The sequence below is a fragment of the Triturus cristatus genome, chromosome 2_2 (assembly GCF_964204655.1).
Source record: "Triturus cristatus chromosome 2_2, aTriCri1.1, whole genome shotgun sequence".
Classification (NCBI taxonomy): Eukaryota; Metazoa; Chordata; class Amphibia; order Caudata; family Salamandridae; genus Triturus; species Triturus cristatus.
Window position 1 is genome coordinate 1,240,211,178 of NC_140582.1, and position 27,747 is coordinate 1,240,238,924.

Consider the following 27,747-nt stretch of genomic DNA (forward strand, 5'->3'; position numbering starts at 1 on the left):
TGATATCCTGAGCCAGGCATGTCTCCAGAGCGTTGTACTTCCACACAACTGTCTACTGACCGTGTCAAGGGCAGATTTAAGGCAGGTGTTGGTAATATTCTTGCCTTCCTGTCCTACTCTCTTGGCCCTCTTGCACTATTCTTCAGGGAGGTGATGCATTAGGCCCTCTATCTCATCCCATGGCTGGTGCCTGTACCGGTAATGCAGCATGTTGGAGTTCGCTATCCTCCATTGTGTGGCTGCTTCTCTCTTCATCTTTCTTCCCACTAGGTTGAGGCAATTGCTTTCTCTCTCTGGTAGCAGCCCCGTTGATGTGGGGGCATTTCTTGTCCTTGCGGTGGAGATGATGACTGAGTCCACTGAGATGATGCTCTTCATATATTTGGGGTCCTAAATGGAATGTTTGTATTTTTTTTCTTCTCTACTTGTGGTGCCACTGACCTTGCTGTGGCCACTTCTCGGAAGGCCTCTTTCCCCTGATCGAGGGTTTGTAGGTAGAGATTATCCTTCTGTGAAAACATTAATGCCTCCATTAGGAAGCATGTTTCTTCCTTCTTCCCCTTCAACTGCACCCCATAGGTGTCTGCAGGCCCTCTGATGAGGCTGTTATAAAGAGATAGATCATTGGCTGGTGAAGGCCTCAAGAGGAAGCTTTCTACCCCTTCCTCTGGGAACTTGGCGATCCTGCCATGTGTCCTCGAATTGGCTTTGTTAATCTAACACTGCAGTTTCATCCACCTTCTCGAGCTCTTAGAACTCCTCCTGTTCCTCTTCATGGGGTTCTGGGGTTGCTGGGGCCTCCATGCCTACCTGATCATCTTTGACTTAGCTGGGTGTCGAAGGTTTGCTCAGGATGCAAAACTCCTTCAAGGAGTCGTCAAACTCCTCATTTCTTTGAAGCAGGGCTGCCATTTCATCTTCGAATCTTCGTTTCTTTCGCTCGACCTCGAGCGCTCTCTGTTTGGGGTCGAGCGTTAGTGGTGTTTTCTTTTTCGGCGTTGAGGGCTCTCCCAGCATCGCATCTTTGTCCATCTATCTCACTCCCTCCCTCTCTGATGGGTGTCTGCGTCAAAGGTTTTTTCAACAACTTGTCCCCATCAGTGTCCTTTGGTCAGGAGCTGTGTTGCTCTTTTTGCTTGTGCTGACCTCAGTCGGCGAGTGTTTCAACGGCAAGGCCAACTTCGAGGACTTGAAGTCTGAGGGGTTGTCTTTAATGCCTTTTGGTGGTTCGGTTAACGTAAATCGCCACGTCATTCGCTGCCTTCCTTGGCGCCTGCCTCATTCCGGCGTCATGTGTGTAGACTACGGCGTCCAACTCCTCTCCTCAGGCTGTTTCGGCCTTGTTGACGTTCTCCTCATGGTCCCTGGATAAGCTGAGATCTTTGAGAGACTCCTGCATCTTCTGAGAGCTCATCATGATGTAATGTTCTAGCCTCTGTTGACGTCGTACCTTGAGTGTTTTTGTTACGAATTCTGCGCAGGACTCGGAGACTTCGCCTTTGTTGTCTTTGGGCCGGCAAAGGTTGCAGACTTCATGGGAGTCTCACTCTGCGAATTTGTGATGGCAGTTGGGGGAAAACTTAAAAGGAGAATTTTCCATGTCCATTTTCGGCATCTTTCCTCTTCATTCTCTGACTACATTGTTCTTTATGTTGGGGTCCCACGTCGGGATTGAGAAGGCTCCCCTTCTCCTTTCTAGATTTTCACATGGTCTTTGGCGATTTTGTTGATTTTCCGACTCCTATTCTCTCAAAAGATTCTTTGGAGCTCCTCCGTAGAGCTTTCAGACACAAAGGCGGAAAAAATCTGAAGAGGGCGACTACGCCCAGGAACATTCGGGCTGCCACCTGATGTCAAATGGTGGCTGACAATGCCCACAAAAAAAAAAAAGAAAATGAATGTTTCCAGATCCAACCACTGGATGGCAGAATAACTCACAGCATGTGAATCCAGAAAACTATTCGTACAGCTAATCTTATAAATCCCATTCATTCACCCATACTAGTGACAACATAATCACAGAACCTACAGAAGAAATACAGCTGATTTTTCACATCTATTACACAGACCAATATTCATGCAGAATATAGGTATGTGTAATAATAATAAACTGTAAAAAATAATATGTAGGCCAAACAGTGATTGACCTCCATACATGAGCCAGGAACCACAAATTAACAATAATGAATAAGAATCTCGAGCAGTCTGTGGTCCATTATCTTAACCTTGTGGACCATTTGCGATCAGATTTGAAGATTTTCCCACCGGAACAGGTCCTCAAAGGAAGAGCTACTTCACTCCAGAGATCAATTCTCTGTACCGTTTAAAATCATTGCATCCAGATGGACGGAACATTACTGACAATATGGCGCTTCTGGAACATGAATATATATATTCATATTCCACTCCATATCACCACTCATGCTTTTATCATTACCAATGAAAGTCCTTCTCCAAGCTTTGCAATCCTTTATTAGCACACGGGGAATGTGTTCCCACTAACGATAGCAGGACAAAAAGCATAACAACATTGTTAGAAGGAATATGCTACTTACCAGTATGCATCTGTTCTTGGCATGTAGAGCTGCAGATCTACATACTTGTGCATAGATCGCCATCTGGTGTTGGGCCCGGATGTTTGCAGTTTGTTTTTCCTCTTGGAAAGTCTTTGGAAGTCACGAGCTCGGTGACTCCTCCCTTGGATCGTATTGCGCATGGGCTTCGGCTCCATCCTCAGATTGTTTTTCGCCAGCAGGGAAAGATGGTGTGTAGTAATAACAGTGAAGATGCCCATGTGTGTGTTATCTAAATAAGATAAGCTGGAACAGATACAGGTAGCCGAGGAGGCGGGTGGGCGTGTGTAGATCTGCAGCTCTACATGCCAAGAACAGATGCATACTGGTAAGTAGCATATTCCGTTCGAGGCATATGAGCTGCAGATTACACACTTGTGCATAGATTATATAGCAGTACTCACCGTTAGCGGCGACCACCCGTATGTGTTGCAGTGGTTTGAAATAATGTTTTGAGTACAGCCTGGCCCACACTAGCTTGTTGCTTAGTTTGCACATCTACACAATAGTGTTTGGTGAAAGTGTGCGGTGTTGACCATGTAGCTGCTTTGCAGATATCATCTAATGGGATGTTCCCTAGAAAAGCCATTGAAGCCCCTATTTTACGTGTCGAATGGGCTATAGGGGGAACGGATAGCGTTTGTTTTGCTTTATGGTAGCAAATTTGAATACATTTGACAATCCACCTAGCTATCCCCGACTTGGAGATGGGGTTGCCCTTGTGTGGTGGAGAGAAAGAGACAAACAGTTGTTTGGTCTTACGGAAAGGTTGTGTTCTCTCGATGTAGTAGAGTAAGGCTCGTTTGACATCTAGTGTGTGAAGAGCTCTTTCTGCAACAGTTTGTGGTTGCGAGAAGAATACTGGTAGTTCTACAGATTGGTTTAGGTGAAAAGGAGAAATGACTTTGGGGAGGAATTTTGGGTTGGTACGGAGAACCACCTTATTATGGTGCATTTGTAGAAAAGGTTCTTGAATAGTAAATGCTTGTATCTCACTGACCCTTCTGAGGGAAGTGATGGCTACAAGAAAAGCGGTTTTCTATGTTAAGAATTGAAGTTCACATTTGTGTAGGGGTTCAAAAGGAGGTCCCATTAGTCTGGTGAGAACAATATTTAGGTTCCACACAGGTGAGGGTGGTACTCTGGGGGGAATTATCCTTTTAAGGCCTTCCATGAAGGCTTTAATGGCAGGTACTCTCTAAAGAGTGAGAGATGTTGCCTGTTTTGTAGGTAAGCTGCTATGGCTGCGAGGTGTAGTCGAATGGACGTATAGGCTAGTTTGCACCTTTGTAGGTGGAGTAAGTAGCCTATTATGTGTTGAATGGACACATCTAGTGGATTGATGGTGTTGTTATGACAATAGATAACAAAACGTTTCCACTTGGCGGCGTAGCACGCTCCAGTGGTAGGGCGCCTAGCTTCTTTGATGATGTTCATACAGTCAGGGTGAAGATTTAGGTAACGGAATTCTAGGATTTCAGGAGCCAGATCGCAAGGTTGAGCTGAGCTGGGTCCGGGTGTCTGATCTCTCCATGGTTCTGGGTTAAGAGGTGTGGAGAGAGGCGTAATTTTTGATGCGGTACTACCGATAGTTCCAGCAGTGTGGTGTACCACGGTTGTCTGGCCCAAATTGGCGCTACTAATATTAGTATGAGGGAGTGCTGTTGTAGTTTGCGCACTACTAGTGGAATGAGTGGGAGAGGCGGAAAAGCATACGCAAATCTGCCTGACCAGTTCATCCATATCGCATTGCCTTTGGACAATGGGTGTGGGTATCTGGAGGCGAAGCTTGGGCATTTTTTGTTTTCGTGGGTGGCGAAGAGGTCTATCTGTGGATGCCCCCACATTTGAAAGTATGGGTGAAGAACTTGCGGGTGAAGTTCCCACTCGTGGAGTTGTTGTGTTTGTCTGCTGAGTAGATCTGCTATAGTGTTTTATACTCTTGGGACATGTTGGGCTAGGAGAAAGATTTTCCGGGGTATGGCCCATCTCCATATGCTCTGTGCTAATTGAGAGAACTGTGGAGAGTGTGTGCCGCCTTGTTTTTGAATATAATACATGGCTGTCATGTTGTCTGTGCGGATTAGGACTGCTTTGCCCAAAATTTGTGTCTGAAAGGATTTTAGGGCTAGGAAGATCGCTAGTAACTCCAGATGGTTGATATGGAGTAGCTTCTGTTGAGGTGTCCATTTGCCTTGCATGGTGAGATGTAATAGATGAGCTCCCCAGCCGGAGAGCGATGCGTCTGTTGTTAGTACTATCTGGGGAACCGGGTCCAGGAACGGTCGACCTTTGGAAAGTTTTGTGGTGGTCCACCACTGCAGAGAGCGATGGGTGCGACCGTCTACCAACACCAGATCTGTTAATTGACCCTGGGCCTGGTTCCATTGGTGCGCTAAGCACTCTTGGAGAGGACGCATCTGGAGTCTTGCGTGAGGTACTATGAAGATGCAAGAGGCCATCATCCCTATTAGTTGCATGAACACCCGAGCTGGAAGGGAGTGTAGTGCTATGAATTTTGCACGTAGAGCCTGAATTCTTGCAATCCTGGCAGGATTGGGGTTGGCGAGCGCTTTTGAGGTGTCTATAGTGGCACCTAGATATTGTTTTATGTGGGATGGTTGAAGATGGGACTTTTCGTGGTTTACCGTGAAGCCCAGCTGATGAAGTAGCAGGATGGTAGTGTGTGTGTGTTGAACACACTGATTGTATGAACTGGCTTTTATCAACCAGTCGTCTAGGTATGGGAAGACATGAATGTGTTGTCTTCGCAGATGTGCTGCCACCACTGATAGGCACTTGGTGAATACTCGTGGTGCGGTTGTGACTCCGAACGGGAGCACTTTGAATTGGTAGTGTTGGCCGTCTACTACAAATCTGAGGTACTTCCTGTGGGCCTTGTGCACTGGAATGTGGAAGTAAGCGTCTTTTAGGTCCAAAGTGGTGAGGAAGTCGTTTTGGGAAAGTAGCGGAAGTACCTGCTGAAGCGTCACCATATGAAAGTGGTCTGAGTGTATGTATGTGTTTAGGGGCCGAAGGTCTAGGATGGGCCGTAGAGTCTCGTCCCTTTTTGGTATGAGAAAATACAGGGAGTAGACCCCTATATTTTGTTGGTTGGTTGGAACGTGTTCTATTGCCTCTTTGTCTAGGAGGGAGATTACCTCCTGCTTGAGTAGCCGCAGATGTTCTGGTGACATCGGGTGTTGTCTGGGTGGAAAGTTTGGGGGGGTAGATGTTAGTTCTAGGCAGTAGCCTGACCAAATTATTTGTGTTACCCATTTGTCTGAGGTGATGGTAGTCCAGACCGGAACGAAATGTTGGAGTCTGCCCCCGACCAGAGTGTGATGGTCTGGGGGAAGTGGAGGGAAGTCATTGGGTAGGCGCGGCGGCAGAGCGGGCGGTGTTTGTTTTGCCTCTGCCTTTGTTATTGTTGCCCCTGTAGCTGCCTCTTTGGTAACCCCTTGTAAAGGTGGACTGAGTAGGGGATTTGTATGAAGTGGAAGCGGTGTCTGAGGAGTAGCCTCTAGATGTGGTTCGAAAGGAAGAGCGGCGAAAGGAGCGTCTGGGAGGGTGAGATTGTAAGGCTCCCATGGATTTTGCCGTGTCAGTGTCCTTTTTCATTTTCTCTAGGGCTTCATCCACTTTGGGGCCAAACAGATGTCCCTGGTCAAAGGGATGGTTGAGGATGGAGGCTTGTACCTCCGGTTTAAAACCTGAGATCCTTAGCCAGGCATGGCGACGGAGGAGGGCACTAGTATTGATGGCCCTGGAGGCTGTGTCTGCTGCATCTAGGGCACAGCGTATGGAGGTATTGGTAATTGTTTTGCCCTCCTGAATTTGCTCATTGGCCCTAGCTTTGTATTTATCAGGGAGATGGTGCATTATGGCTTCTAGCTCGTCATAATGGGCCCTGTCATACCTCGCTAGTAGTGCTTGTGTATTGGCGATAGCCATATATTGGCCGCTTGAGATGCAGTACGTTTGCCTGATGCGTCCAAGAGTTTAGACTCCGTCAGGTGGAGGTGCGTCACCTGACGCCTGGGAGTTGGCCCTTTTCCGTGCTGTGGACACCACCAAGGAATCTAGTGGAGCGGGCCCTCTGATGTAGGAGGGATCTATTGGGGCGGCTTTATATTTATTCGCAATGCGCGGGTTAATGACCCTGGCCCTGACTGGGTCCTTAAAGACCTCCGGCGCATGTTTTATAACACCTTTAAGCATAGGCAATATGGAGGTGGTCCTATGTGTGGTGTCAAATGTATCTAGGAGGAAATCCTCCTCCACTGGGTCGGTATGTAAATCTACCCCGTGGTAGTGTGCCGCCCTTTGCAATAAATGATTGAACCCCAAGGAGTCTTCTGGTGGAGAAGGTCTGGAAGGGTAAAGATCGTCTTGTGGGATGTTAGGGACATAAGGGATAATCGTCCCATGGGTCTGGGGATCCTGTGGGAGTGGGGTCCCCTGTAGGTATATCTTGGGGTACATCCCCTATGTCGTCGTATGGATCCCCTTGATCATCATCATCCAGGAATGGAGTGGGGGAATGATGAGGTGTGGGTGGCGAAGGTGGAGGAGGTGGCGGAGGGGAAGGTGGAGGAGGTGGTGGAGGTGGGGAAGGTAGTCTGAAAGGGGAGGTAGCAGAGTCCTTCCTTCTGGGAGGTGGAGGCAGAGCAGGTTTGTCTAACTGTCTCTTTTTGATAGAGAGCATTAAATGTCCAGTTTTGGGATCCTTAGTTAATGTTTTTTGTAAGGGATCCGGTGTAAATAGTTCTGGAGAGGTTGGTTGGTCCGTCGGCGCCGAAGGCGTCGGGCCGTTTATTTTTTAGGCTTGTCGGATCTGGTTTATTGTTTGGAACCATACTTGGGAAGCTCCGGTTGCTTAGTAGGCGCCGAGATGGATTTCGGCTTCGAAATGTCGGTGGTCTTGTGGGCTTTTGTCAGTACCGAGGATGGGGTCGGTGCTGAGGAGCTAGGTCTCGACCCGAGTGTTTCGGTGTGGGGCTCGGTGTCGAGATGGAGGCCGGTTTCTTTTTCGGTGCCGAAGGATGTTTATCGGCTCCGACATTGGGCTGGCTCGAGCCCGTGCCGCCTGAAGGCTTAATTGGCTTCTTTACCGGCCCAAAGGTGCGGTGTGGGAAGCAGTGTCTTTGGTCTTGCTTAGGCCCGAAGGTGAAGGCGTGACCGAAGCATTTTTCGGTGCCGGCGAGGGTGTGTGTGTGGGGGGGGGGGGTTGAGTAGTATTCACGACCCTCTGTGCCGCAGTGATGTCCTCCACATCTGAATCGTCGGCTTCGGAGGCGCTGACGAGTCCATCGTCGATGTGGTGTTTTTCTGGAGCATCAACGCCTTCCCCGAAGATGTCGTCCGGGATCGCCATCGAAGAGTGTGCCATGGTTCCTCTGGCTCTTCGGTCCCGAATCGTTTTCTTGGACCGGAAGGATTTACACGCCGGACAGTCTCGAGCCTCGTGTTCAGGGGAGAGGCAGAGGTTGCACACCTCGTGGAGATCGGTGTGGGGGAATTTTGACCCACATCGAGGACACTTTTTAAATGGAGTCCTTTCCATTAGCCAGGACCGGAGCTTGGGTAGGCCCGAAGGCCGCCGTCGATGACTGGAACCGAAGGTCTTGCCGATGAGAGGCGCGTTGAGTGGGGAGATCACGATCGAAAACAATACCGCAAATTGGGGTGAGGATTGCGCGTCGATCGTCAAACTGGAAGCTGTTCGGAACCGGAGCGCGAAGATTACATCCGAGCCCGATGGCGGAAAAAAACAATCTGAGGATGGAGCCGAAGCCCATGCGCAATACGATCCAAGGGAGGAGTCACCGAACTCGTGACTTCCAAAGACTTTCCAAGAGGAAAAACAAACTGCAAACATCCGGGCCCAACACCAGATGGCGATCTATGCACAAGTGTGTAATCTGCAGCTCATATGCCTCGAACAGATAGATCTAGAGAGACCGATAAAATATTTTTCATCTCAAGAGGTGAACGTGTGGCTTGTTTACAAGAGAAGGGCAATGTAAATGTTCTCAAACAAGGAGAATCCAGGTCACTGGAAGTAGGTATACAGAACCACTGATGTGGAAGTAAATCAGAGGTATAAGATAGTAGCGTACACCAGCAATACTGGGCATAGTCTATTAAACTGAAGACATGCCAAAAACAAGGTAAACTCCCAGGGAGCAGTGAATACCTTCAGCAGCTCGTGTAAGGGCTGCAGGATGCTGGTAGCATGTTAGATCACCAATTGTGAGAATACACAGCAGTTCATGAGTACCCAGGGTTTTCAAGGCTTGCCTGCTGGATGGCAGGAGGGTGGAAATCCATTCCAGTTCTTGAAGGAGTCTAAGACTATTTGAGGCATGAATAGTGGATTGCAGGTTGGTAACTCATACTCACTGCAACTCATGAGAGTACTCTTAAAGGAGTGAATAGCGGATTGCAGGTTGGTAACTCATACTCACTGCAACTCATGAGAGTACTCTTAAAGGAGTGAATAGCGGATTGCAGGTTGGTAACTCATACTCACTGCAACTCATGAGAGTACTCTTAAAGGAGTGAATAGCGGATTGCAGGTTGGTAACTCATACTCACTGCAACTCATGAGAGTACTCTTAAAGGAGTGAATAGCGGATTGCAGGTTGGTAACATGCTCACTAGAGCTCCTGAGAGTACTATTAAAGTTGTGAGTAGTTGATTGCTGATTGGTAACTCATACTCACTGCAACTCATGAGAGTACCATTAAAGGAGTGAATAGTGGAGTGCTTGTTGGTAAGATTACACTCACTGCAGTTCCAGAGTGTACCATTAAGGCATAAATAATGCATTGCAGGATGGTAAGACTGTACACCCACTGCAGTTCTTGAGTGTACCATTAAAGACATGAATAGTGGATTGCAGATTGGTAAGGACGTACTCGCTTCAATTCATTTGAGTACTTTCAAAGGCATTGGTAATGGACTGCAGGATGGTAAGGGCATATATTAACTGCAGTTCAGGAGAGTACCATTAACGGGAAGAGTTATGGATTATAAAGGAATGTACTCACTGCAGTTCCTGGGTGTACTATTAAAAGACATGAATAGCATATGGCAGGTTTGTAAAGGAATACTACTCACAGCAGTTTCTGAAAGGGTGCCAGGCTTCTGAGGGCATGTAAGTCTTGCTGGTCGGCTGCTGCAGCAGGCATATGATGGCGTTATCTACATGCTGGAACACCCTCTGGGACAAAATTGCTTGTCGAACATCCTGAGATAGGTTGGAATCCTGCGACTGGATCACGTGCCGTACCATGTCGAAGTCCTGCTTCAGCTGTAAGGCTCCCTGAAGGCTATAAAACATATGGGCTCAGGTCAAATAAGAGAGGCACACTAAAGAAAGAACCAACAGATTTAGAAACATCTTTTGTGAATCATATTTTGTATGTTGAGAAAAGTCTTCAAAAAAGAACCTATCTGGGCAGAATGATCCAGACAACCAACAGTTATTCAGGTACTTAGCCAGAACGTCCTCTATCGAATGCACTAAACATCTGTCATGAAATCACAAATGGAATAACCGAAAAACCCAATATAATGCACCAGGAACTGAACTATGAAAACAGGCTCGCTGACGACGGTCTTCACACTGCATTATAGAGCTGTCGAACTCTGTGACTGCCTTAATGGAACAGAGACGTTTTTTACTCCATATGATACTGTGCCGCGTTACAGTTACATTTCGGGTCTCCTTATACATGGCAAATTTAATTTCTACATGGTTATTTGAAAAATAAAAAGTGAAAAAGAATAACCGGTTTGTAAGAAGATGGATCTGTGTATACTACACCAAAGTGAGGTATAGTGTGCACAGAGTCCAGTGGAACCCCAAAGGTAGGCAGAGGTAAAGTTATGGCAGCACTGCACGTACAATGTCTAAGAATGGACTTTGACACTATAGGGGTACAGGGCTCATGCACCTTTACCCTCACCACTGGTATAGTGCACCCAGCTAGAGGGGTGACTGACCTATGCCAGGGCAGTGGGTTGTAGGCATGGCACACAGAGATGTGTGTCATGTCTACTCTTCACTTTGTTCTGCAAAGGCAGTGTGTTGGTGTAATGGTACAGGACCTCTAAGGGTGGCAGAGTAAGTGCTGCAGCCCTTAGAGGCCTTCTCTGGTCACAGTGCCCTGGGTACCTGTGGTACCATTTACCAAGGGCTGACCTGTGGCCAGAGATGCCAATTGGGTTTAGGCTTCAATTAAGTTTTAGGGAAAGAACATAGGCCCTGGGTACCTGATTAGCAGGAGCCCAGGGCACACTCAGTCAAAGCACATCAGCAATTCAGCAAAAAGTAGAGGCAACCATGCAGAAAGAGGGCACGTTCTCACAAAGTTTAAATTTTGTTATGGTATTCCAGAACCACCATCTTGGCTAGGCGACATAGTCATTATTATAAATATCAAAGAAGGTCAACTAACAGCGAGATAGTCTGAACATGCAAGCCATCAAATGTAGGTATTAGCCACTGTAGGGAGTTGAAGTTAATGTTCAACAATGTAGCAGGAAGGCAGCGAACCGGTGCAATGAAGACGCCTGAAATAAACACGGCTAAGACAGGATCCAGACTCTCTCTACTCTTTATCTACCATCACAAAGATTCTCTTAGGAGGTAATTTTGTTTAAAAAAAATGCTAATGTGAGGTTCAAAATGGCATCTAAATTTAGGAATGGCCACTGAGGCGGACTACTGGGAAGGACGACGAGCACGGAAAATATACTTGCCTTAGTTCTCCATCATTAATATTTTTTTCACGCATGTGCATAATCCCAGGGCACATATTTAAATTTCAAATATCCGTTTTCTTTCTTACAATGTTACAGATTTAGGGTTCTCCAATCTAGTTTTCATGCATTTATCTGATGCGGTCCCAGCTATGCACGGCTCTCCATTGCACAGAAAATATATTGAAGAATTGGGCAAATCTCAATCATGACTTCAGACAGCAAGTGATGAATGAAACAATGAGCCTCCTTCAGGCCAAGCAGAACCGCTGTTCGACTACACCTCAATTAATATCAGTGGCCAATAGGCAGCAGCAAAACCCATCAGTTGTCGTAAGAACTGTGAACATCCTATGTTCTCAAGAAAGAAACAACTGTGCACAATCGAAAAGACCGCAGATGAATGAGTAAACAGCTGTAGAAGGATAGCTATTTCGGGGTTCCCATACTTAATGATGGTGCTTGAAAGTATGCTTGATTCCGAGGCTATCATGCATCTTGTATTTTCTGAATAGATTAAATCCCTGAAGATAGCAGCTCATGTGCAGATCAGCCTGAGGAAGGCTTTTGATGAGGAGGTTCATAACCATCTTTGGGCAGAATGTTTCAGACCCCCCTGTGGGGAAGGACTCTACAACTCCCAAAACTGAGCCTAAGATGTTGAATTTTTAAGAAAGTTCTCCCGTGACCCTAAGAAAGCTATTGACAGTTCATGACAGAGACGTCATGATACATTTTTGATGTAGAGGTCCAATTATGAAGATGCTGGACTTGGCCATCATGGCTAATGTAGAGAGTAGCATCTGTCGTAGCGGGATTGACACAGAGGGCAATATGCTTTTGAGGTAAGGTAACCACACACAAAAGATATTCTTCGGCAGTGATACAATACCTTCTGGGTGTGCTGAACTGAATTTCGATTCTGTGGTTATTGAAATAATTATCTCAAATACTTTTTTCAGATAGCTAAGAAAGGTTTGGTCTGCGGAACCATAAACTACTACAGATTTGTAATTTCAGATGGCCAACTTCAGATATCAGATCCACCAATTGGTTAACACCATTTAGGGTGCAAACTTTTGAGAGACATGAAGTGAGTTACGTTACCTGTAACTCTAGTTCTCCGATGTTATCTTTGATATAGTCACATGCTTGAATCATTCACCGTCATTAGCGAACAGATTGGCTCCTCTACTTCCCAGTATTATAGGCCCTTAACAATCCGGGTTTGCCCCTGGGCGGTCGCTAACAGTAATCTCCGCACTCTCTTTGGTGCAATCTCACACACAGACCCCAGTGTTCGCGCTGCAGCAGAATTCCTTGACGCTTAAAAGACGGTTGACTCAGTTGAGTGGTCCTTTAAGATGGCGGTGCTGCAACGGGTGGCCGTTAGCAATGTATTTCTTAAGCTGATTCAGGTTCTGTACACTAAACCAGCGACGCTTGTGAACATGAACGGGATATTATCCACTTCAATATCAATTACAAGGGGAACAAGGCAAGGATGCCCGCTCTCGTCGCTGCTATATGCCCTGGTAGTGGAACCACTGGCCTGCACTTTTATTTATTTATTTAATTTTTATTTATTTAAACTTCTAAAGCGCGCAGCTACCCACAGTGGGTTTCCCGGCACTCAGGGACAGACTGAAGAAGAAAAAATAGCAAGCTGATTTTACTGGGCTACAAATTACTGCTGGAAGAGCCAAGTTTTAAGTCCCTTGCGGAAACAAAAGAGATTGGTTTCTGTCTTTAGGGTCAAAGGAAGAGCATTCCAAAATTTAGGACCTAAATAGGCAAAAGAACGGCCTCCCATTTTTGCCAGTCTAAATCTGGGAACAGAAAAATCACCGTGTACTGATGATATTAGAGTTCGACTGGGTTTATAGGCCTGGATAAGGCCCTGAAGGTATTTTGGGGCTGAGCCGTGTTTGATTTTAAAAACGTGACACAGGGCTTTGAATTTAATTCTGTTTGGAATTTTAAGCCAATGAAGGTCACGAAGTGCTGTGGAAGCAGATGTTCTCTGTAACGGAGACCCCCTACCTCGGATCGGGCCCCCCTTCCTTACCCTGTCCAGGGAATCCTTTCCGCTCAATCCTCCCTGTTCGGACAGTCCATCCAAGCTTTCATCCACAGCCTCGGTGACCCCAGGAACCCCGCCCCTCTTTCTCTTACAGGAGCCAATCCCGAACAGCGACCCACCGGAAGGACAACCCCTGATTCCCGGAAGTCCCGCCTACCCGTTCCCCGCCGGGGACAGAAAAGCCGGAAGACAGGAAGCAGAGGTCGTCGAAGGATCGTGGAAGGAGAGTCCGGCAGGAGATACGACGAAAGGAGAGGACGAGAGCGGCGAACCAGAAGAGTGGTCGGAAGACTGGTGGAGTCCCCCGGAGGAGGCTGAAGAGCGGCCGTAACTCGGATGAGAGTTACGGCGGAGCCCGTGAGTACCAGTTTTCTTCCAGTATAGCACTCTAAAGCACCCGTGTGTACCTTGGGTTCTTTGTACATAGATGTATATAGTCTCTCTCCTGTTAGCACCCCTGCACACTAGTAGGATCTCTCAGTATCCATTGTACAGCACCTCACGCTTTGTACATAGTATCCCACTCAACCCCCTTTCCGAACACCCATCTTTCCTCGACTTGTCCTTCTTTCTCCTTGTCCCTTCTCCTCACACCCCCTCCTCTTTATCACTCCCCGGTGAAGGTTATGGCAGCAACATAGACTGTCCGCAGGTCTAACGGCTCCCTCTGTGTTTTTGTCTCATTGCCCTCCGAGGTGTCCGTCCTTCCCCCTTCCTGGGACCAACGTCGGCGACTTGGACAGCAGAAGACCTTCGGTGACGACGACCGCAACCGACGGGATCCCACATCGCTTCCACCCCCTCCTACAGAAGGCCCGCATTCTATCCTGTTGCACACCGTACCTTGGACTCAATAAAGTAGACTATTGCACACTATATACGGCCTCCTTGCCTGCTTTTCCAGCCCGCCAAATCCCAAAGATCACAGGTGGTGTCAGAAGTGGGATCAGCTGGAAGCATGGAGGCCGTAATAAAGAAAATGGCGGAGAATCAGGAGCAGATGGGGATAATGATGGAGCGGTTCTTGAAGACGGCCGAGGACGATCGCGGCCAACTACACGATGTGTTAAAGGGTCAGGGGACCACCCATGAACAGGCTATGGGAAAACTGACCACTGTATTGGAGCACCAGAGACCAACCACCTCCCTACCCTCAGTGGTGCTGCAAAAATACGTGCCCGGGGAGGATCCCGATTTTTTCTTTACCAATTTTGAGAGATTGGCACAGGCTGCAGCATGGCCTGCCGACCGCTGGGGTCATTACCTGGGGCCCTTATTGACCGGCGAATTACAGGCGGCGTACCAACAGGCGAACGTACAGGGTACCACACCGTATGGGGACATAAAGAAATGCATCCTTGAACGGTTGGGTATCGACGATGAAACATATCGCAGGAAACTACGGCAAATCAAGGAAGGACCCCAGGAAACCCCGAGAGCTCTATCCTTTAGGATTAAGGACCTGGCCAATAGGTGGTTGAGACCAGAATCCTCCACCATGGACGACGTGTTACAAAAAATCTACCTAGAACAATTTCTGATGTCCTTGTTGCCCGGCACCCAAAGGTGGGTACGACAACATGCCCACCTTACCCTAGACACTGCGGTGGAAATTGCGAGTGCCTACAGTCGGGCACAAGAGATCCAACGAAGTAAGGAAGATCCGCCCCCCAAACCACATCCCTCCACAAACCTCCGACCTCCCCGTCCGTCTTTCCAAAGGCGACCGGAACCAATCCCCCTGCTCCCATACCCCGTACCTCCCCGACCTAATAATCCCGGACCCCAGTGTTACCATTGCGGGGGTTTTGGTCATATTGCTCGGTTGTGCCCCCAGAAGGAGGAACCCATGGAGGTGGGACTCGCCAGGAATTATGTGTGTTCGATCCCAGGCATGTCACCTCCGTCGTTCCGCTGCCCGGTAAGCTTTGATGGGCAACCACTTATGGCCTTGGCTGACTCGGGGTGTCGTCAGAGCGTTCTCCGGCCCCAGCTCTTGCCTCAACCTGTGGGGCCGACGTCAGGTACGGTCGCCATTCAATGTGTCCATGGAGACACAAAACAGTACCCCACTACTCAAGTTCGGGTCCAACACCCCAAAGATCCTGGAACCACCCTCTCTGTTGGTCTTGTCCTCACTCTACCGGAACAGGCTATTCTGGGAAGCGACTATATGGGACTACCAGGACTTCTGCAAGAAACAACTGATTCCCTGACCCGTTGGTGGGGAGAAGCCCCGTTCCCTCAAGGACCTGTTTCCCCTAGGACTGATCCCAAACCACCGAAACCCAAAGCCCAGAAAAAGAAAGAGAGACGTGAATACACCGGTGTCTTCCCAGTGACCCTCGAAGAACACCCGTGGCAGACCGACAGAGAATTCAGGGCAGCCCAGCGAGAGGATCCGGTGCTGCAGGAAGCATGGGCCAAGGCAGTAGACCACGAGGATCCTCTTATAGTAGGTCCCTACTTCTTTAAGAAACATGGGTTGCTATATCGGAAGGGAGGGACCCACCAAAAACCACAATTACTCATACCCGGTCCCTTCCGGGAGAAGGTACTCTTTCTGGCCCACAGCCACCTTCTGGGGGGACATTTCGGAGACGAGAAAACCAGCCAAGCGATCTTAGACAGGTTCTATTGGCCAGGGGTACACCAAGCCATCAAAACATACTGCAGAGAGTGTCCGGTCTGTCAGAAACACAGTAGATACCAACCTCCAAGGGTACCCCTACAACCCCTTCCCCTCATTGACGTCCCTTTCAGCAGGGTAGGTATGGACATCATAGGGCCCTTGCTACCTTCCCGAAGTGGTTGCCGATACGCCCTAGTTATCGTGGATTACGCCACCCGCTTTCCCGAAGCCCTTCCCCTACGACAACCCACCACCCAAAACGTTGCGAAAGCTCTCATCACTGTGTTCTCAAGGGTAGGATTTCCCCGGGAGATCCTGACGGATCAAGGCACCCCCTTCGTCTCCTCCCTTATGAAACAGGTCTGCTCCCAACTAGGGATTAAACAGATACGCACCTCGGCGTATCATCCACAAACCGATGGGTTAGTGGAACGATACAATGCCACCATAAAACAAACCCTAAAGAAACTATTAGGGCTGGAGGCGAGGAGGTGGGAGGAGATGTTACCCCTTGCCTTATTCGCGATACGTTGCAAGACGCAGAGCAGCACAGGATATTCGCCCTACGAACTGTTGTATGGCCGACCCCCTCGTTCTCTATTAGACATGGCTCAGGAAGCCTGGGAGGCAGAACCAGATCGCACCCGCCCCCTCCCGGAATATATGGAGAACCTCAAAAACCACTTGTCTCTAATAAGGGACATAGTACATCAGAATCTTACACAGGCACAAGAGAAACAGAAGGGTCAGTACGACAGAGGCACAAAACACCGGGTCTTCTCAGTGGGAGACCTAGTTCTCTTAATGATGCCCTCTTCCGATCAAAAGCTCCTTGGACAATGGCAAGGTCCCTACACCATACTCCGACAAATAACCCCTGTCACCTACGAAATACAACTAGACCCCACACGGGGTACCACCCAGATTTACCACGTCAACCTACTAAAAAAATGGGAAGGTCCTCGTCCCGTCCTGACCGGCTCTGTGGGTCTGGAACCCCTTTCTTTCTCCCCTTGCATAGACCCCGCCCTACCTCCGTCCCTGAGTGTAGCCCTCCAACATCGTCTCTCCCCTTTACAACAGGTGTTTTCCTCTTTGCCTGGTCACACCTCCATTACTGAGCACGCCATACAGACGAGTCCGGGGAAAGTGGTCCGACAAAGGCCTTATAGAGTCCCTGAAGCCCGTAGAGCGATCATACACCAGGAAGTCGAACAAATGTTAAAACTGGGCATTATAGAACCCTCTGTAAGTGACTGGAATTCCCCAATAGTGCTTGTACCCAAACCTGATGGGTCTGTTAGATTTTGTATTGACTTCCGGGAGGTCAATAAGATATCAACCTTTGACACATACCCGTTACCCCGGGTAGACGAGATGGTAGAGCGTATAGGGAAAGCCCAGTACATATCCACTCTGGACCTTTGTAAGGGGTACTGGCAGATACCCCTCAGAAAAGAAGACCGAAAGAAAACGGCATTTTCGACCCCTGAAGGTTTATATCAGTTCCTCGTCCTCCCCTTTGGCCTCCATGGCGCGCCCGCCACATTCCAACGGGCCATGAATCATATCTTACGTCCCCACACTCAGTATGCAGGGGCCTACCTCGACGATATAGTTATCTACAGCGACACCTGGTCACAACACTTGGAGCATCTCCATAAAGTCATTTCCTCTTTGGGCTCCTATGGGTTCACGATTAATCCCGCCAAAACCACCCTGGCAGCCCAAACCGTTAAATATCTGGGATACCTCCTGGGTGAGGGCCTCATACGGCCCCAGAGCAGCAAAACAGAAGCCATCCATTCCCTCCCCTTCCCCCAGACCAGAAAAGACTTGAGGGCCTTTCTGGGCCTCCTTGGTTACTATCGCAGGTTTGTGCCCAATTTTTCCCAAAGGGCCGCCCCGCTCACTGACCTATTGAAGAAAGCCACGAAAACAGAGGCCATTCTGAAAAACCCGACTCCCCTATTGTGGCATGCATTTAACGATCTGAAGAATGCCTTGACCTCCGATCCCGTACTAGTTAGTCCGGATTACACACAACCCTTCCTCCTTCAGACAGATGCTTCAGAACAGGGTTTAGGGGCAGTACTGTCACAGAGGGACCACGAGGGGAACGAAAGACCCATCCTGTACCTCAGCAGGAAACTGTTTCCTCGAGAACGGAATTATGCCGTCGTGGAGAAAGAAGCTTTGGCGATTAAATGGGCAGTGGACAGTCTCCGTTACTACCTAGAAGGACGTGACTTTACCATCTTCACCGACCACGCCCCCCTTGAGTGGATGGCCCGGAACAAGGGCCACAATGACCGTGTCCTGCGGTGGTTCCTGGCCCTCCAACCATACCGCTTCAAAACAGTACACCGAAAAGGCACAGAACAGGGTAATGCGGACTTCCTCTCTCGCTATCCCCTATCCCCACCGGATACAAGAAAGACAGCTAGGGAAAGGGAATGTAACGGAGACCCCCTACCTCGGATCGGGCCCCCCTTCCTTACCCTGTCCAGGGAATCCTTTCCGCTCAATCCTCCCTGTTCGGACAGTCCATCCAAGCTTTCATCCACAGCCTCGGTGACCCCAGGAACCCCGCCCCTCTTTCTCTTACAGGAGCCAATCCCGAACAGCGACCCACCGGAAGGACAACCCCTGATTCCCGGAAGTCCCGCCTACCCGTTCCCCGCCGGGGACAGAAAAGCCGGAAGACAGGAAGCAGAGGTCGTCGAAGGATCGTGGAAGGAGAGTCCGGCAGGAGATACGACGAAAGGAGAGGACGAGAGCGGCGAACCAGAAGAGTGGTCGGAAGACTGGTGGAGTCCCCCGGAGGAGGCTGAAGAGCGGCCGTAACTCGGATGAGAGTTACGGCGGAGCCCGTGAGTACCAGTTTTCTTCCAGTATAGCACTCTAAAGCACCCGTGTGTACCTTGGGTTCTTTGTACATAGATGTATATAGTCTCTCTCCTGTTAGCACCCCTGCACACTAGTAGGATCTCTCAGTATCCATTGTACAGCACCTCACGCTTTGTACATAGTATCCCACTCAACCCCCTTTCCGAACACCCATCTTTCCTCGACTTGTCCTTCTTTCTCCTTGTCCCTTCTCCTCACACCCCCTCCTCTTTATCACTCCCCGGTGAAGGTTATGGCAGCAACATAGACTGTCCGCAGGTCTAACGGCTCCCTCTGTGTTTTTGTCTCATTGCCCTCCGAGGTGTCCGTCCTTCCCCCTTCCTGGGACCAACGTCGGCGACTTGGACAGCAGAAGACCTTCGGTGACGACGACCGCAACCGACGGGATCCCACATCGCTTCCACCCCCTCCTACAGAAGGCCCGCATTCTATCCTGTTGCACACCGTACCTTGGACTCAATAAAGTAGACTATTGCACACTATATACGGCCTCCTTGCCTGCTTTTCCAGCCCGCCAAATCCCAAAGATCACATTCTCCTAGAAACATTGCAGAGCAGTCGGGCAGCAGCGTTCTGCACAACCTGAAGTTTTTTTATGGTTGTTAGGTCGGCTCCAAGATACAGGACGTTGCCATAGTCCAGGCGGGAAACAACCAACGCCTGGACTACCGTTCTTTGTGTGGAAAGGGGCAACATCCACAAGATCTTCTGAAGCCATCTCAAGGTGGCAAAACAGATAGAGGCCACCTTTACAGCCTGCTGTCTCATTGTAAGTTTCTCATCAATGAGAAACCCGAGATTGCAAACTGCACTTACAGGTTGCGGGGTAGGTCCCATATCATTGGGCCAATGGTGGGGGCCCCAGAGATCCTTGTTCTTGCCTAGTATCACAACCTCGGTTTTGTCACCGTTAAGCTTCAAAAACTTACTCTTCATCCATTTGGAAACACGAATCAGACCTTCTTTCAGAGCAGAGGTGTTGTTGCACTCTTTATTAGAGAGAGAAAAAATGATCTGTGAGTCGTCGGCGTAGGAGTACAGTGTAAGACCAGCTTCCTCCACAATAGTAGCTAGGGGTCTTACATAAATGTTAAATAATAGGGGACTGAGTATCGACCCTTGGGGAACACCATACGCCGAGGGATAAGTTGTAGAAGAAGCAGAAGCAGAAAACACCTGAAAAGTGCGATCTTTTAAGAAAGAGGCTATCCAGGCAAAAGCCGCACCCTCTACTCCCAGGGACCGGAGAGTCGCGAGGAGGATGGAATGAGACACAGTGTCGAACGCCGCACTTAGATCGAGAAGGATCAAGGCTGATGTTTCTCCGCGATCGACACTGTGTCGCAGACTCTCGGTGACTCCTAGGAGTGTGGTTTCAGTCGAATGATGCGCTCTAAAGCCTGATTGGGACGGATGTAAAAAGCCCGAGCTCTCCACAAGATGTGTCAATTGTGTATTAATGTGCCTTTCCAGGATCTTTGATAGAATGGGGAGCAATGAAATTGGTCTGAAGTTAGACAGGTTGGTGATGTCCGCTCCAGCCTACTTTAGATATGAAAAAATTAGCAACAGAATTACATTGAGCCTCTTCTAGTGCAGGAGGGGCTGGTACCGTATCTGCTCCAGTTAATTTCTTCACAACCGAAAAGAGAGTACGGGGACAATTTTGGGCATTGGTTACTGTATTCGAAACAAAGGCAGCTCTGGCCATTTTACAATGATGATGGTAGTCCCTAAGGGCTTCCTTATAGGCTATTTTACGGGAGGCGGAGTAAGAACGTCTCCATTTTCTCTCAAAAATCTTACAACTAGATTTCATGCGTTTTAGATCTTCAGAAAAGCAAGGTGCAGGAGGTCAATGAGATGAAGAGTTTTTGAGTGTTAAGGGAAGAAGTTCATCGATGGCAGAATTCAGCCATTTGAATACTTCGGAGTTTGGTACAGATGTGGATGTGTTGGTATTAGGAAGGGTGTTCGATAAACGTGCGTTAAGATCAATAGTATTAAGTTTGTGGCAACGACGTATAAACACATCCTTACTGCTGCTGTTTTTATTTTGAATTTCTGTCTGAGATAAGGCAAAGTGTACAGCATAGTGGTCCGACCATTCCAATGGACGGGCAAGAGAAGAACATTTAAAAGGAAGATTTGAAAAGACAGGGTCCAATAAGTGCCCGGCAGAATGTGTAGGCCCAGAATTGCATAATAAGATATTTAAGGCTTCCAATTCAGATAAAAACAGTTTGCTGACATTACATTGACCATCTTCCAGATGGAGGTTCAGGTCACCAAGAATGGAAAAGTTGGCCGCTTTCAGGGAAAGAGGAGCAATAATGTCTGCAAAGGGAGTTATCCAGGTGTTAGCGTTACCGGGGGGACGATAAATCAGGAGACCAGACAAAGTGAACTGGGGGCTAATAGCGAGCTTAAAAAGTCCGGCTTCGCATCCAAGCATGGGGAAAGAATCAAGAGTACATGTATAGTTTGACATAAAAATTATCGCAATGACAACTCCTTTACCAGTGTCTCTATCTATTTTAACCAGTTTATAACCGTCGGGAATCGCTATAGCAATATCAGGCCCCGAACTTACCTGAAGCCAGGTTTCTGTAAGGAACATGGCATCAGGATTTTCGTCTACTACAAAGTCGTAAATGTTGGTCTTATGTTTTGGAAGTGATCTACAGTTCACACTCCAAAACTGCAATTTTGTGAGGGAGGAGGGAGTTTTAGCAGCCCTAGTTCGACCCCTCGGTTGACCCCGTTTATGTAATGCTTTCAGTTGATTATACCTTGACATTCGGCCCGTGATAAAGCCGCAGTGGGTGCATTTAAAATTATGAACTGGCAATACACATGTAGTGCACTGTGCGGGGGGGTGGTAATTAGGCCGTTTTAACACTTCACCAGTGTAGATGTAACTAGCACCATGATGGACAGGGATTGCAGGAAGCGGAACCGGGTCCAGTGTCCCTGGGCCCGTCCTGGCGTGGACGGGCGTAGACGGGCCTGACTATGGCGCGACTCCGGCACGAGTCAGACGCGCCCGCTGTGCGTGTTCGCTGCGCGAAGACATGGACATCCCCTTTTATGCGCAACTAGAGCGCTGTCAATCCCACCCACACACAAGATGGCCGCCGCTATTCAGTGCCCGGGACCGGCTTCACAGCGTCAATGCTCGGCTGGGAGTGGCCCAGGGCAGCGGGAAAGAGGGGGAACGAAGTGGGCGGTTAGAGCTTATTAAATCAAGCTAGATTGCTTAGAATTGCAATAAAGTGGATAAAACGCCGATTTAGCAGTTTGTACAATTTAAAAGCAAGTAAAATCAGAAACAATGCTAAGTAACACAGCCTCCCGGCTTCCGCCTCAGGAGGTGCTCAAACAGTCATGCTTTGCGCGAATACCATGTTCGTCGGGGTATCAGATTCCCAAACTATAATCTGATAATCTCAGCGTATGCAGATGATACGCTACTGTATGTACGTGACCTCAAACAAAATCTAGCTCCAGTACTGCGCAAGGTAGTGATGTTTGGGAGCCATTCGGGTTTACGCATAAACTGGAATAAATCGCTTATATTCCCACTTACAGCACATACCACTCCTACTCAGCTGAAATTCCCAGTAGTGTGGACCAACGAACTAGGCAGGGCTTGGAAAATCATAAAAATGTTACTAGACCTGTAGGTCTAGTAACCTGGAAAATCTACTCGACCTAACTGTAATGTACTTGACCTCTGTCTCTAAAAGCCGAGCAAATGTGACAAGATAACAAGATTTAAAGGCATCTTTATTGCCCAATCACTTTGTGTGCAATAAATATGCCTTTAAATCTTGGTATCTTGTCTCATTTGCTCCGCTTTCAGAGACAGAGGTCAAAAGTCTGATTAAATCTGGCTTGCCATTGCGAGTGGATTTTTCGAGACCTGCTAGGGATTCAGATACATACCGATCCAAAAGTGATAGTGCGAGAAAACTATGGGCAACCTGTGCAGCATCTAATATAGGTCATAGAGAAACAGATTTGGCTCCCACTACCGTTGATGGGACATAGAGCTATTAGGAAAATAATTATTCTCCCGCGCTTTTTATTTTTGTTTGTTAGTATACCAAAACTACTGCCTAAGTCTCTGTTCCGCAATATACGCCCTTTGATGATCTGCCAGTCCTGTGCAGGAAAACAGCAGTGTATCAAGTGGTCCACACCGGTTCTACCCTATGCATCGGGTTATCTTGATACCTGACCTGAAGGCAAACTATAGAGCAGCACAGAATATAGATGCGTATCATTGGATGCACGGGCTGCCAGATCTCCCCTATCTATATTTGGAGAGAGAGGAAGCTGACCCACTGACACTTCCACAATAAAAACTTAGTACCACCCGCCGCAAATTTCATACAATAGACCCCATAAGCGTCACAAGATACCTGCTACGGAAAACAGCAGATGAACTGCAGATTAAATTGCTATATTCACCGAAACTGCCAATTGAATGGTGCAAATGGTTTCCAATGAGTGCAGACAAGGCAGCAATTCAGACGTTACATACCTTGAAGATAAGCTGTATGGGTGACTTCTTCGTAGACTGGCCCTCAACACCTGGGAACAGATCCACTCAAAAACACCTGACATAACGCCGCTTGCCAGATACCACTGCCATAGGGCACGACAATCACTACGCACATTGCTAGGACCCGACACATCAGAAACGCAGGAAATGGCTCCACTGACGTATCTATTACAGACAAATTCCTCAGACCGCGGAATTCCATAACTATATAAGCTCAAGAGATCAAATGCTGCCCGATAAACTCAAAGGCCCGACAGGAATGGCAGGATGACCTGGGAATAGTAATAACAGACAAACAATGGCTAGACTGCTGCACAATAACTAAAACTATATCACAAAATGGGCGGCATCGATTGGTACATTTTAAATGCCTCAATCAGACATATTATAAACTAGCACGCTTATACAACTATGGGTTGTGAAGCGACGATAAATGTCGGAGCTGAGGGGGCTGAATTTGGGCACCTGACTTGGTTTTGCCCCGGGATCCGTAGATTCTGGGTAACAGTATTGAATGTGTTCCAGGAGGTAGTGGGGCTGTCACTTCCAGAGTCACCACAGAAGACCTTTCTGGGCTTTGATTATGACTTACCTAAAACGCAGAGATGTCTGGTGGCTTTCGGTCTTCTAATGGCACGGAGAAGAATAGCTATGTGCTGGATGAGGGTTCCCTTGCCAACAATACTGGAATGGCACAACGACATGACCTACTGTAATACTCTGGAGCACACCAATAATGCTCTTATACTAACGCGAAGTAGACCATGGGGCATATGGGGGCCATATCAAGCGTACTTGCACAATACGACAAATATTGAAGATGCAGATAATAATCACAATGCAAAAGACGTTAAAGTATTTGGCCCTCAGGGATGGATGGCAAGTGGGGGGGGGATTGTTCAGCGTTAAATAAAATTCACCTGGCATGACTGCTGGTCAAAAACAAGGCACTGCCAGGCTTCGCGTATAATTCAGTCTTAATTCCCGCGCCAGGCTTCACTTAAATGGATATATACTTTCTCGCCATATGGATATGTTTACTATTTGTTAAATGTTGTAATTGATGCTATAAGATTTTATAATGTATGACTGTGTGCAGAAAGATAAATAAAGATTTAAAAAGGCAGAGGCGGTACCCTTAGCTGGATTAGTTATTCTGATTATTATATGCCTGGGTGATGAAGGCTGATAGCCCAAAACTGTTCCCAGGAGGCTTGTTTCGGGTCCAGGGAAGACATGGCTTGGCAGTTCGGGCTGGACTGTTCCCATGAGGCACAGGGTCAAAACTGATTTGCATATAGCTGTGTCTGAACTGGGGTGGCAAAGTGAGCTAAAGAACGATGATGGATTCAACCCAGATCTGTGACTGGGGGTGAGTGTCTGAAAAGTGTCAGTGCTGTGTCCATCATCTCCTTGTGTTTGCGAAGTTGGTTGTTCCCCATTTCTGGAAGATGAAGTCGAGAATATGCTGATCGAGCTCTCACTCGTGATTTGTTTGACTTAATCTGCGATAGGTGTCCGGCAGGTTGTTCTTTATGCCTGGGAGATGTTCCGCCTTGATGGTTATGTGATGCAGTAGTGCCCATTCCCAGTTCCTTTGAGCTTCCAAAGATAGGACTGGAGATTCCGTTCCTCTCCGCTTGTTGAGAGAATGCATGCAGGTGGTATTATCTGTATGAATGAGGACTGAGGATGCTCATATCTTTGGGAGAAACGACTGGAGGGCTAGGAAAATTGCTCTCTGTTCCAGGAAATTGATATGCATTTGCCGCTTATTTGAAGGTCCTCAAGGTGTGCCCCCCCAGCCTTCCAATGACGCATCTGTGGCCAGAACGAACTCTGGAAGAGGAGAGAGGAATGTCAGCCCTCACAGAGAGATTGTTGGTGGACTGGCACCAAGGAAGTGCGTTTCTCATGACTGGGGTGATCCGAATTATATCCTCTAATGACCCTGTTATCTGAAGCCATTGTCTGACCAGTGGCTCTTGAAAAGGTCTCATCCTTAGACATGCGTGAGGCACCATGAGGATGGCAAAGGACATCATGCCGAGAAAGGATTTGAGGAGAAGGACAGAAGCAAACTCTCTTTTGCATAGATTGTGAGCCAGAGATAGTATGGTGTTCTGTCTTTCTGTGGATAAGAATGCCTTGTTTTGGAGGGTATCCATGTTGCTCCGAGAAACGTTACCCGCTGTGAAGGTGTGAGAACGTATTTTTGATAATTCACTGTGGGCCCTAGAAAGCGGAACAGCTGTAGGCAGAAGGAGATGGCCTCTGAAGCTTGATGAAGAGAGGGAGCCCTTACTAGCCAATTGCCGAGATATAGGAAGATCTGCAGGCCTCTTAATTGTAGGTATGCTGCCATGAGAGCAAGACACTTGGTAAAAACCCGAGAAGCTGAGTGGAGGACGAAAGGAAGCACTTTGAATGGATAGTGCACTCCTGCCACAGTGAAAAGGAGACCTTTTCGATGCTTGGGATGAATAGGGATATGGAAATATGCCTCTTGCAAATCAAGGCTGGCCAGAAAATCCAAATCGTTCAGAAGCTGTAATATCTCCTGGAGGGTTACCATGTGAAATAATTTTTTCTTCAGGTATGTGTTGAGCTTTCTGAGGTCCAGAATGGGACGCCATTCTCCTGACTTCTTCTTCACAAGGAAACAACTGGAGTAGAAGCCCCTCCCTCTCTGAGAGCCTGGTACACATTCTATTGCTCCTTTCTGGAGCAGGGTCAATGTCTCCTTTAGCAATGGACGATGGGGTGGTAGAGATTTTTGAGGAGGATGAGGAGGCGGTGTTGTGACAAACTCCAGGGTATGACCATGTTTTATTATATCCAGTACCAATCTGTCTGTGTTACTTTTCTACCATTGACCTAGATAACGAGAAAGATGAGTTTTCTTGGTTGACATAATAGCGGGAAGAGCTGCAGGTGGCGATACCTCAATTTATGACCGTATCCCTGGATTGATCTTGTTGTTTCCACCTGGGCTGTCTGGAGTAAGCAGTCTGCAGTGTTGCACAATATGTTTGATGATTCTGGTAGGAAGGGCGAAATGAGGTGTAAGCCTGATGTTGGTATTTCTGGTAACCACAGCTAAATGAATAGGCTCCTCTACCACGTGCTCCACGAAAGGGGGTCTTCCTGTATATGGAGCGTGCCCAAAGCTTAAGCTGTTTCGGTGTCCGCTTTAACGGTCTGTGAGGCGTCACCAATATGTTTGCCAAAAAGCGCATCACCATCAAAAAGCATGTCCAGTATACTGCTTTTCACCTCAGGGCGGAATGTTGTTGCCGTCACCCACCCCGACGCCTAAGGACAGCAATATAGAGAAGCCACATCCATAGAAGCATCTATAATCTCTGATGCAGATCTTTCTCCCTCAAGAAGAATCTTTCTTGCTTCTAGTTTTTTACCTCCGAAAAGAGGTCCATGTACAGAGCGATATCGGACCACATTTGGCAGTCATATCTTGCTAATATCGCTAAAGCGTTAGCCGCGCGTACAGTAGTGCCTGAGGTAGTGGTAAACCTCTTGCCAACATTATCAAGGAGCCTTCCTTCCTTGTCAGGTAGTTCAGTGATCAGCGCTGAAGGGTTTCTTCATCTTCGTTGAGCAGCCTGTGAGAGAACAGAATCTGGCTTATGATGCCCTACCAGACAAGCTGGAGCAACATATTTCTTGTCATTCCTGGGCAAGACTGGAATAACCGTGGCCAGTGTTTTCATTACTTTCACAACTTCCTCCCAGATGTGATCTATAATGGGTATCACTCTCACAGTCTTTTTAGATAGATCTTTGAAATCATAAAGAAAACAGTCGGACTGCTGGACTGTCATCGACAATTGAAAGCGAGAAGCTGCTGTTTCCATTAGCACGTGGAAGCGGCCAACGTCCTCCAGCGGAGAATCCACAGTTTGAGGAGATTGAGAAGCAGGTGTTAAAATAACATAGTCCTTCCATTCATAATCTGTTTGCCTTTCGCTTTGAGGTTCACCCTCCTCAATTTCTCCATCATCAGAGGTATCATGTTGTTGTGATGGCAAAACAGTATCCGTCACAGGGGATGTCGAAGGAGAGGGCTCAGACCTACGTGAAGGAGAAGCCAGTGGTGGAGGTGGAGGCGGTGGCGGCAGCGGAGGTGGAGGAGCACTTGATGAAGGAAAGCGAGTGCGGTAGTCATGTAGCATGTCTTATAGTTCTT

At 48.0% G+C, this 27,747-nt stretch overlaps 1 protein-coding gene across 2 annotated transcripts in view; it reads right to left on the reverse strand.

Moving 5' to 3' along the window:
- The window catches only part of CCDC142 (coiled-coil domain containing 142), a 261,614-nt gene that overhangs the window by 16,504 nt on the left and 217,363 nt on the right, over positions 1–27,747 (reverse strand). For both annotated transcript variants that reach the window (XM_085642907.1, XM_085642908.1), the window contains one exon: positions 9,699–9,910. In XM_085642907.1, the coding sequence (XP_085499033.1) occupies positions 9,699–9,910 (212 nt within the window). The remainder of the gene's footprint in view (positions 1–9,698; positions 9,911–27,747) is intronic.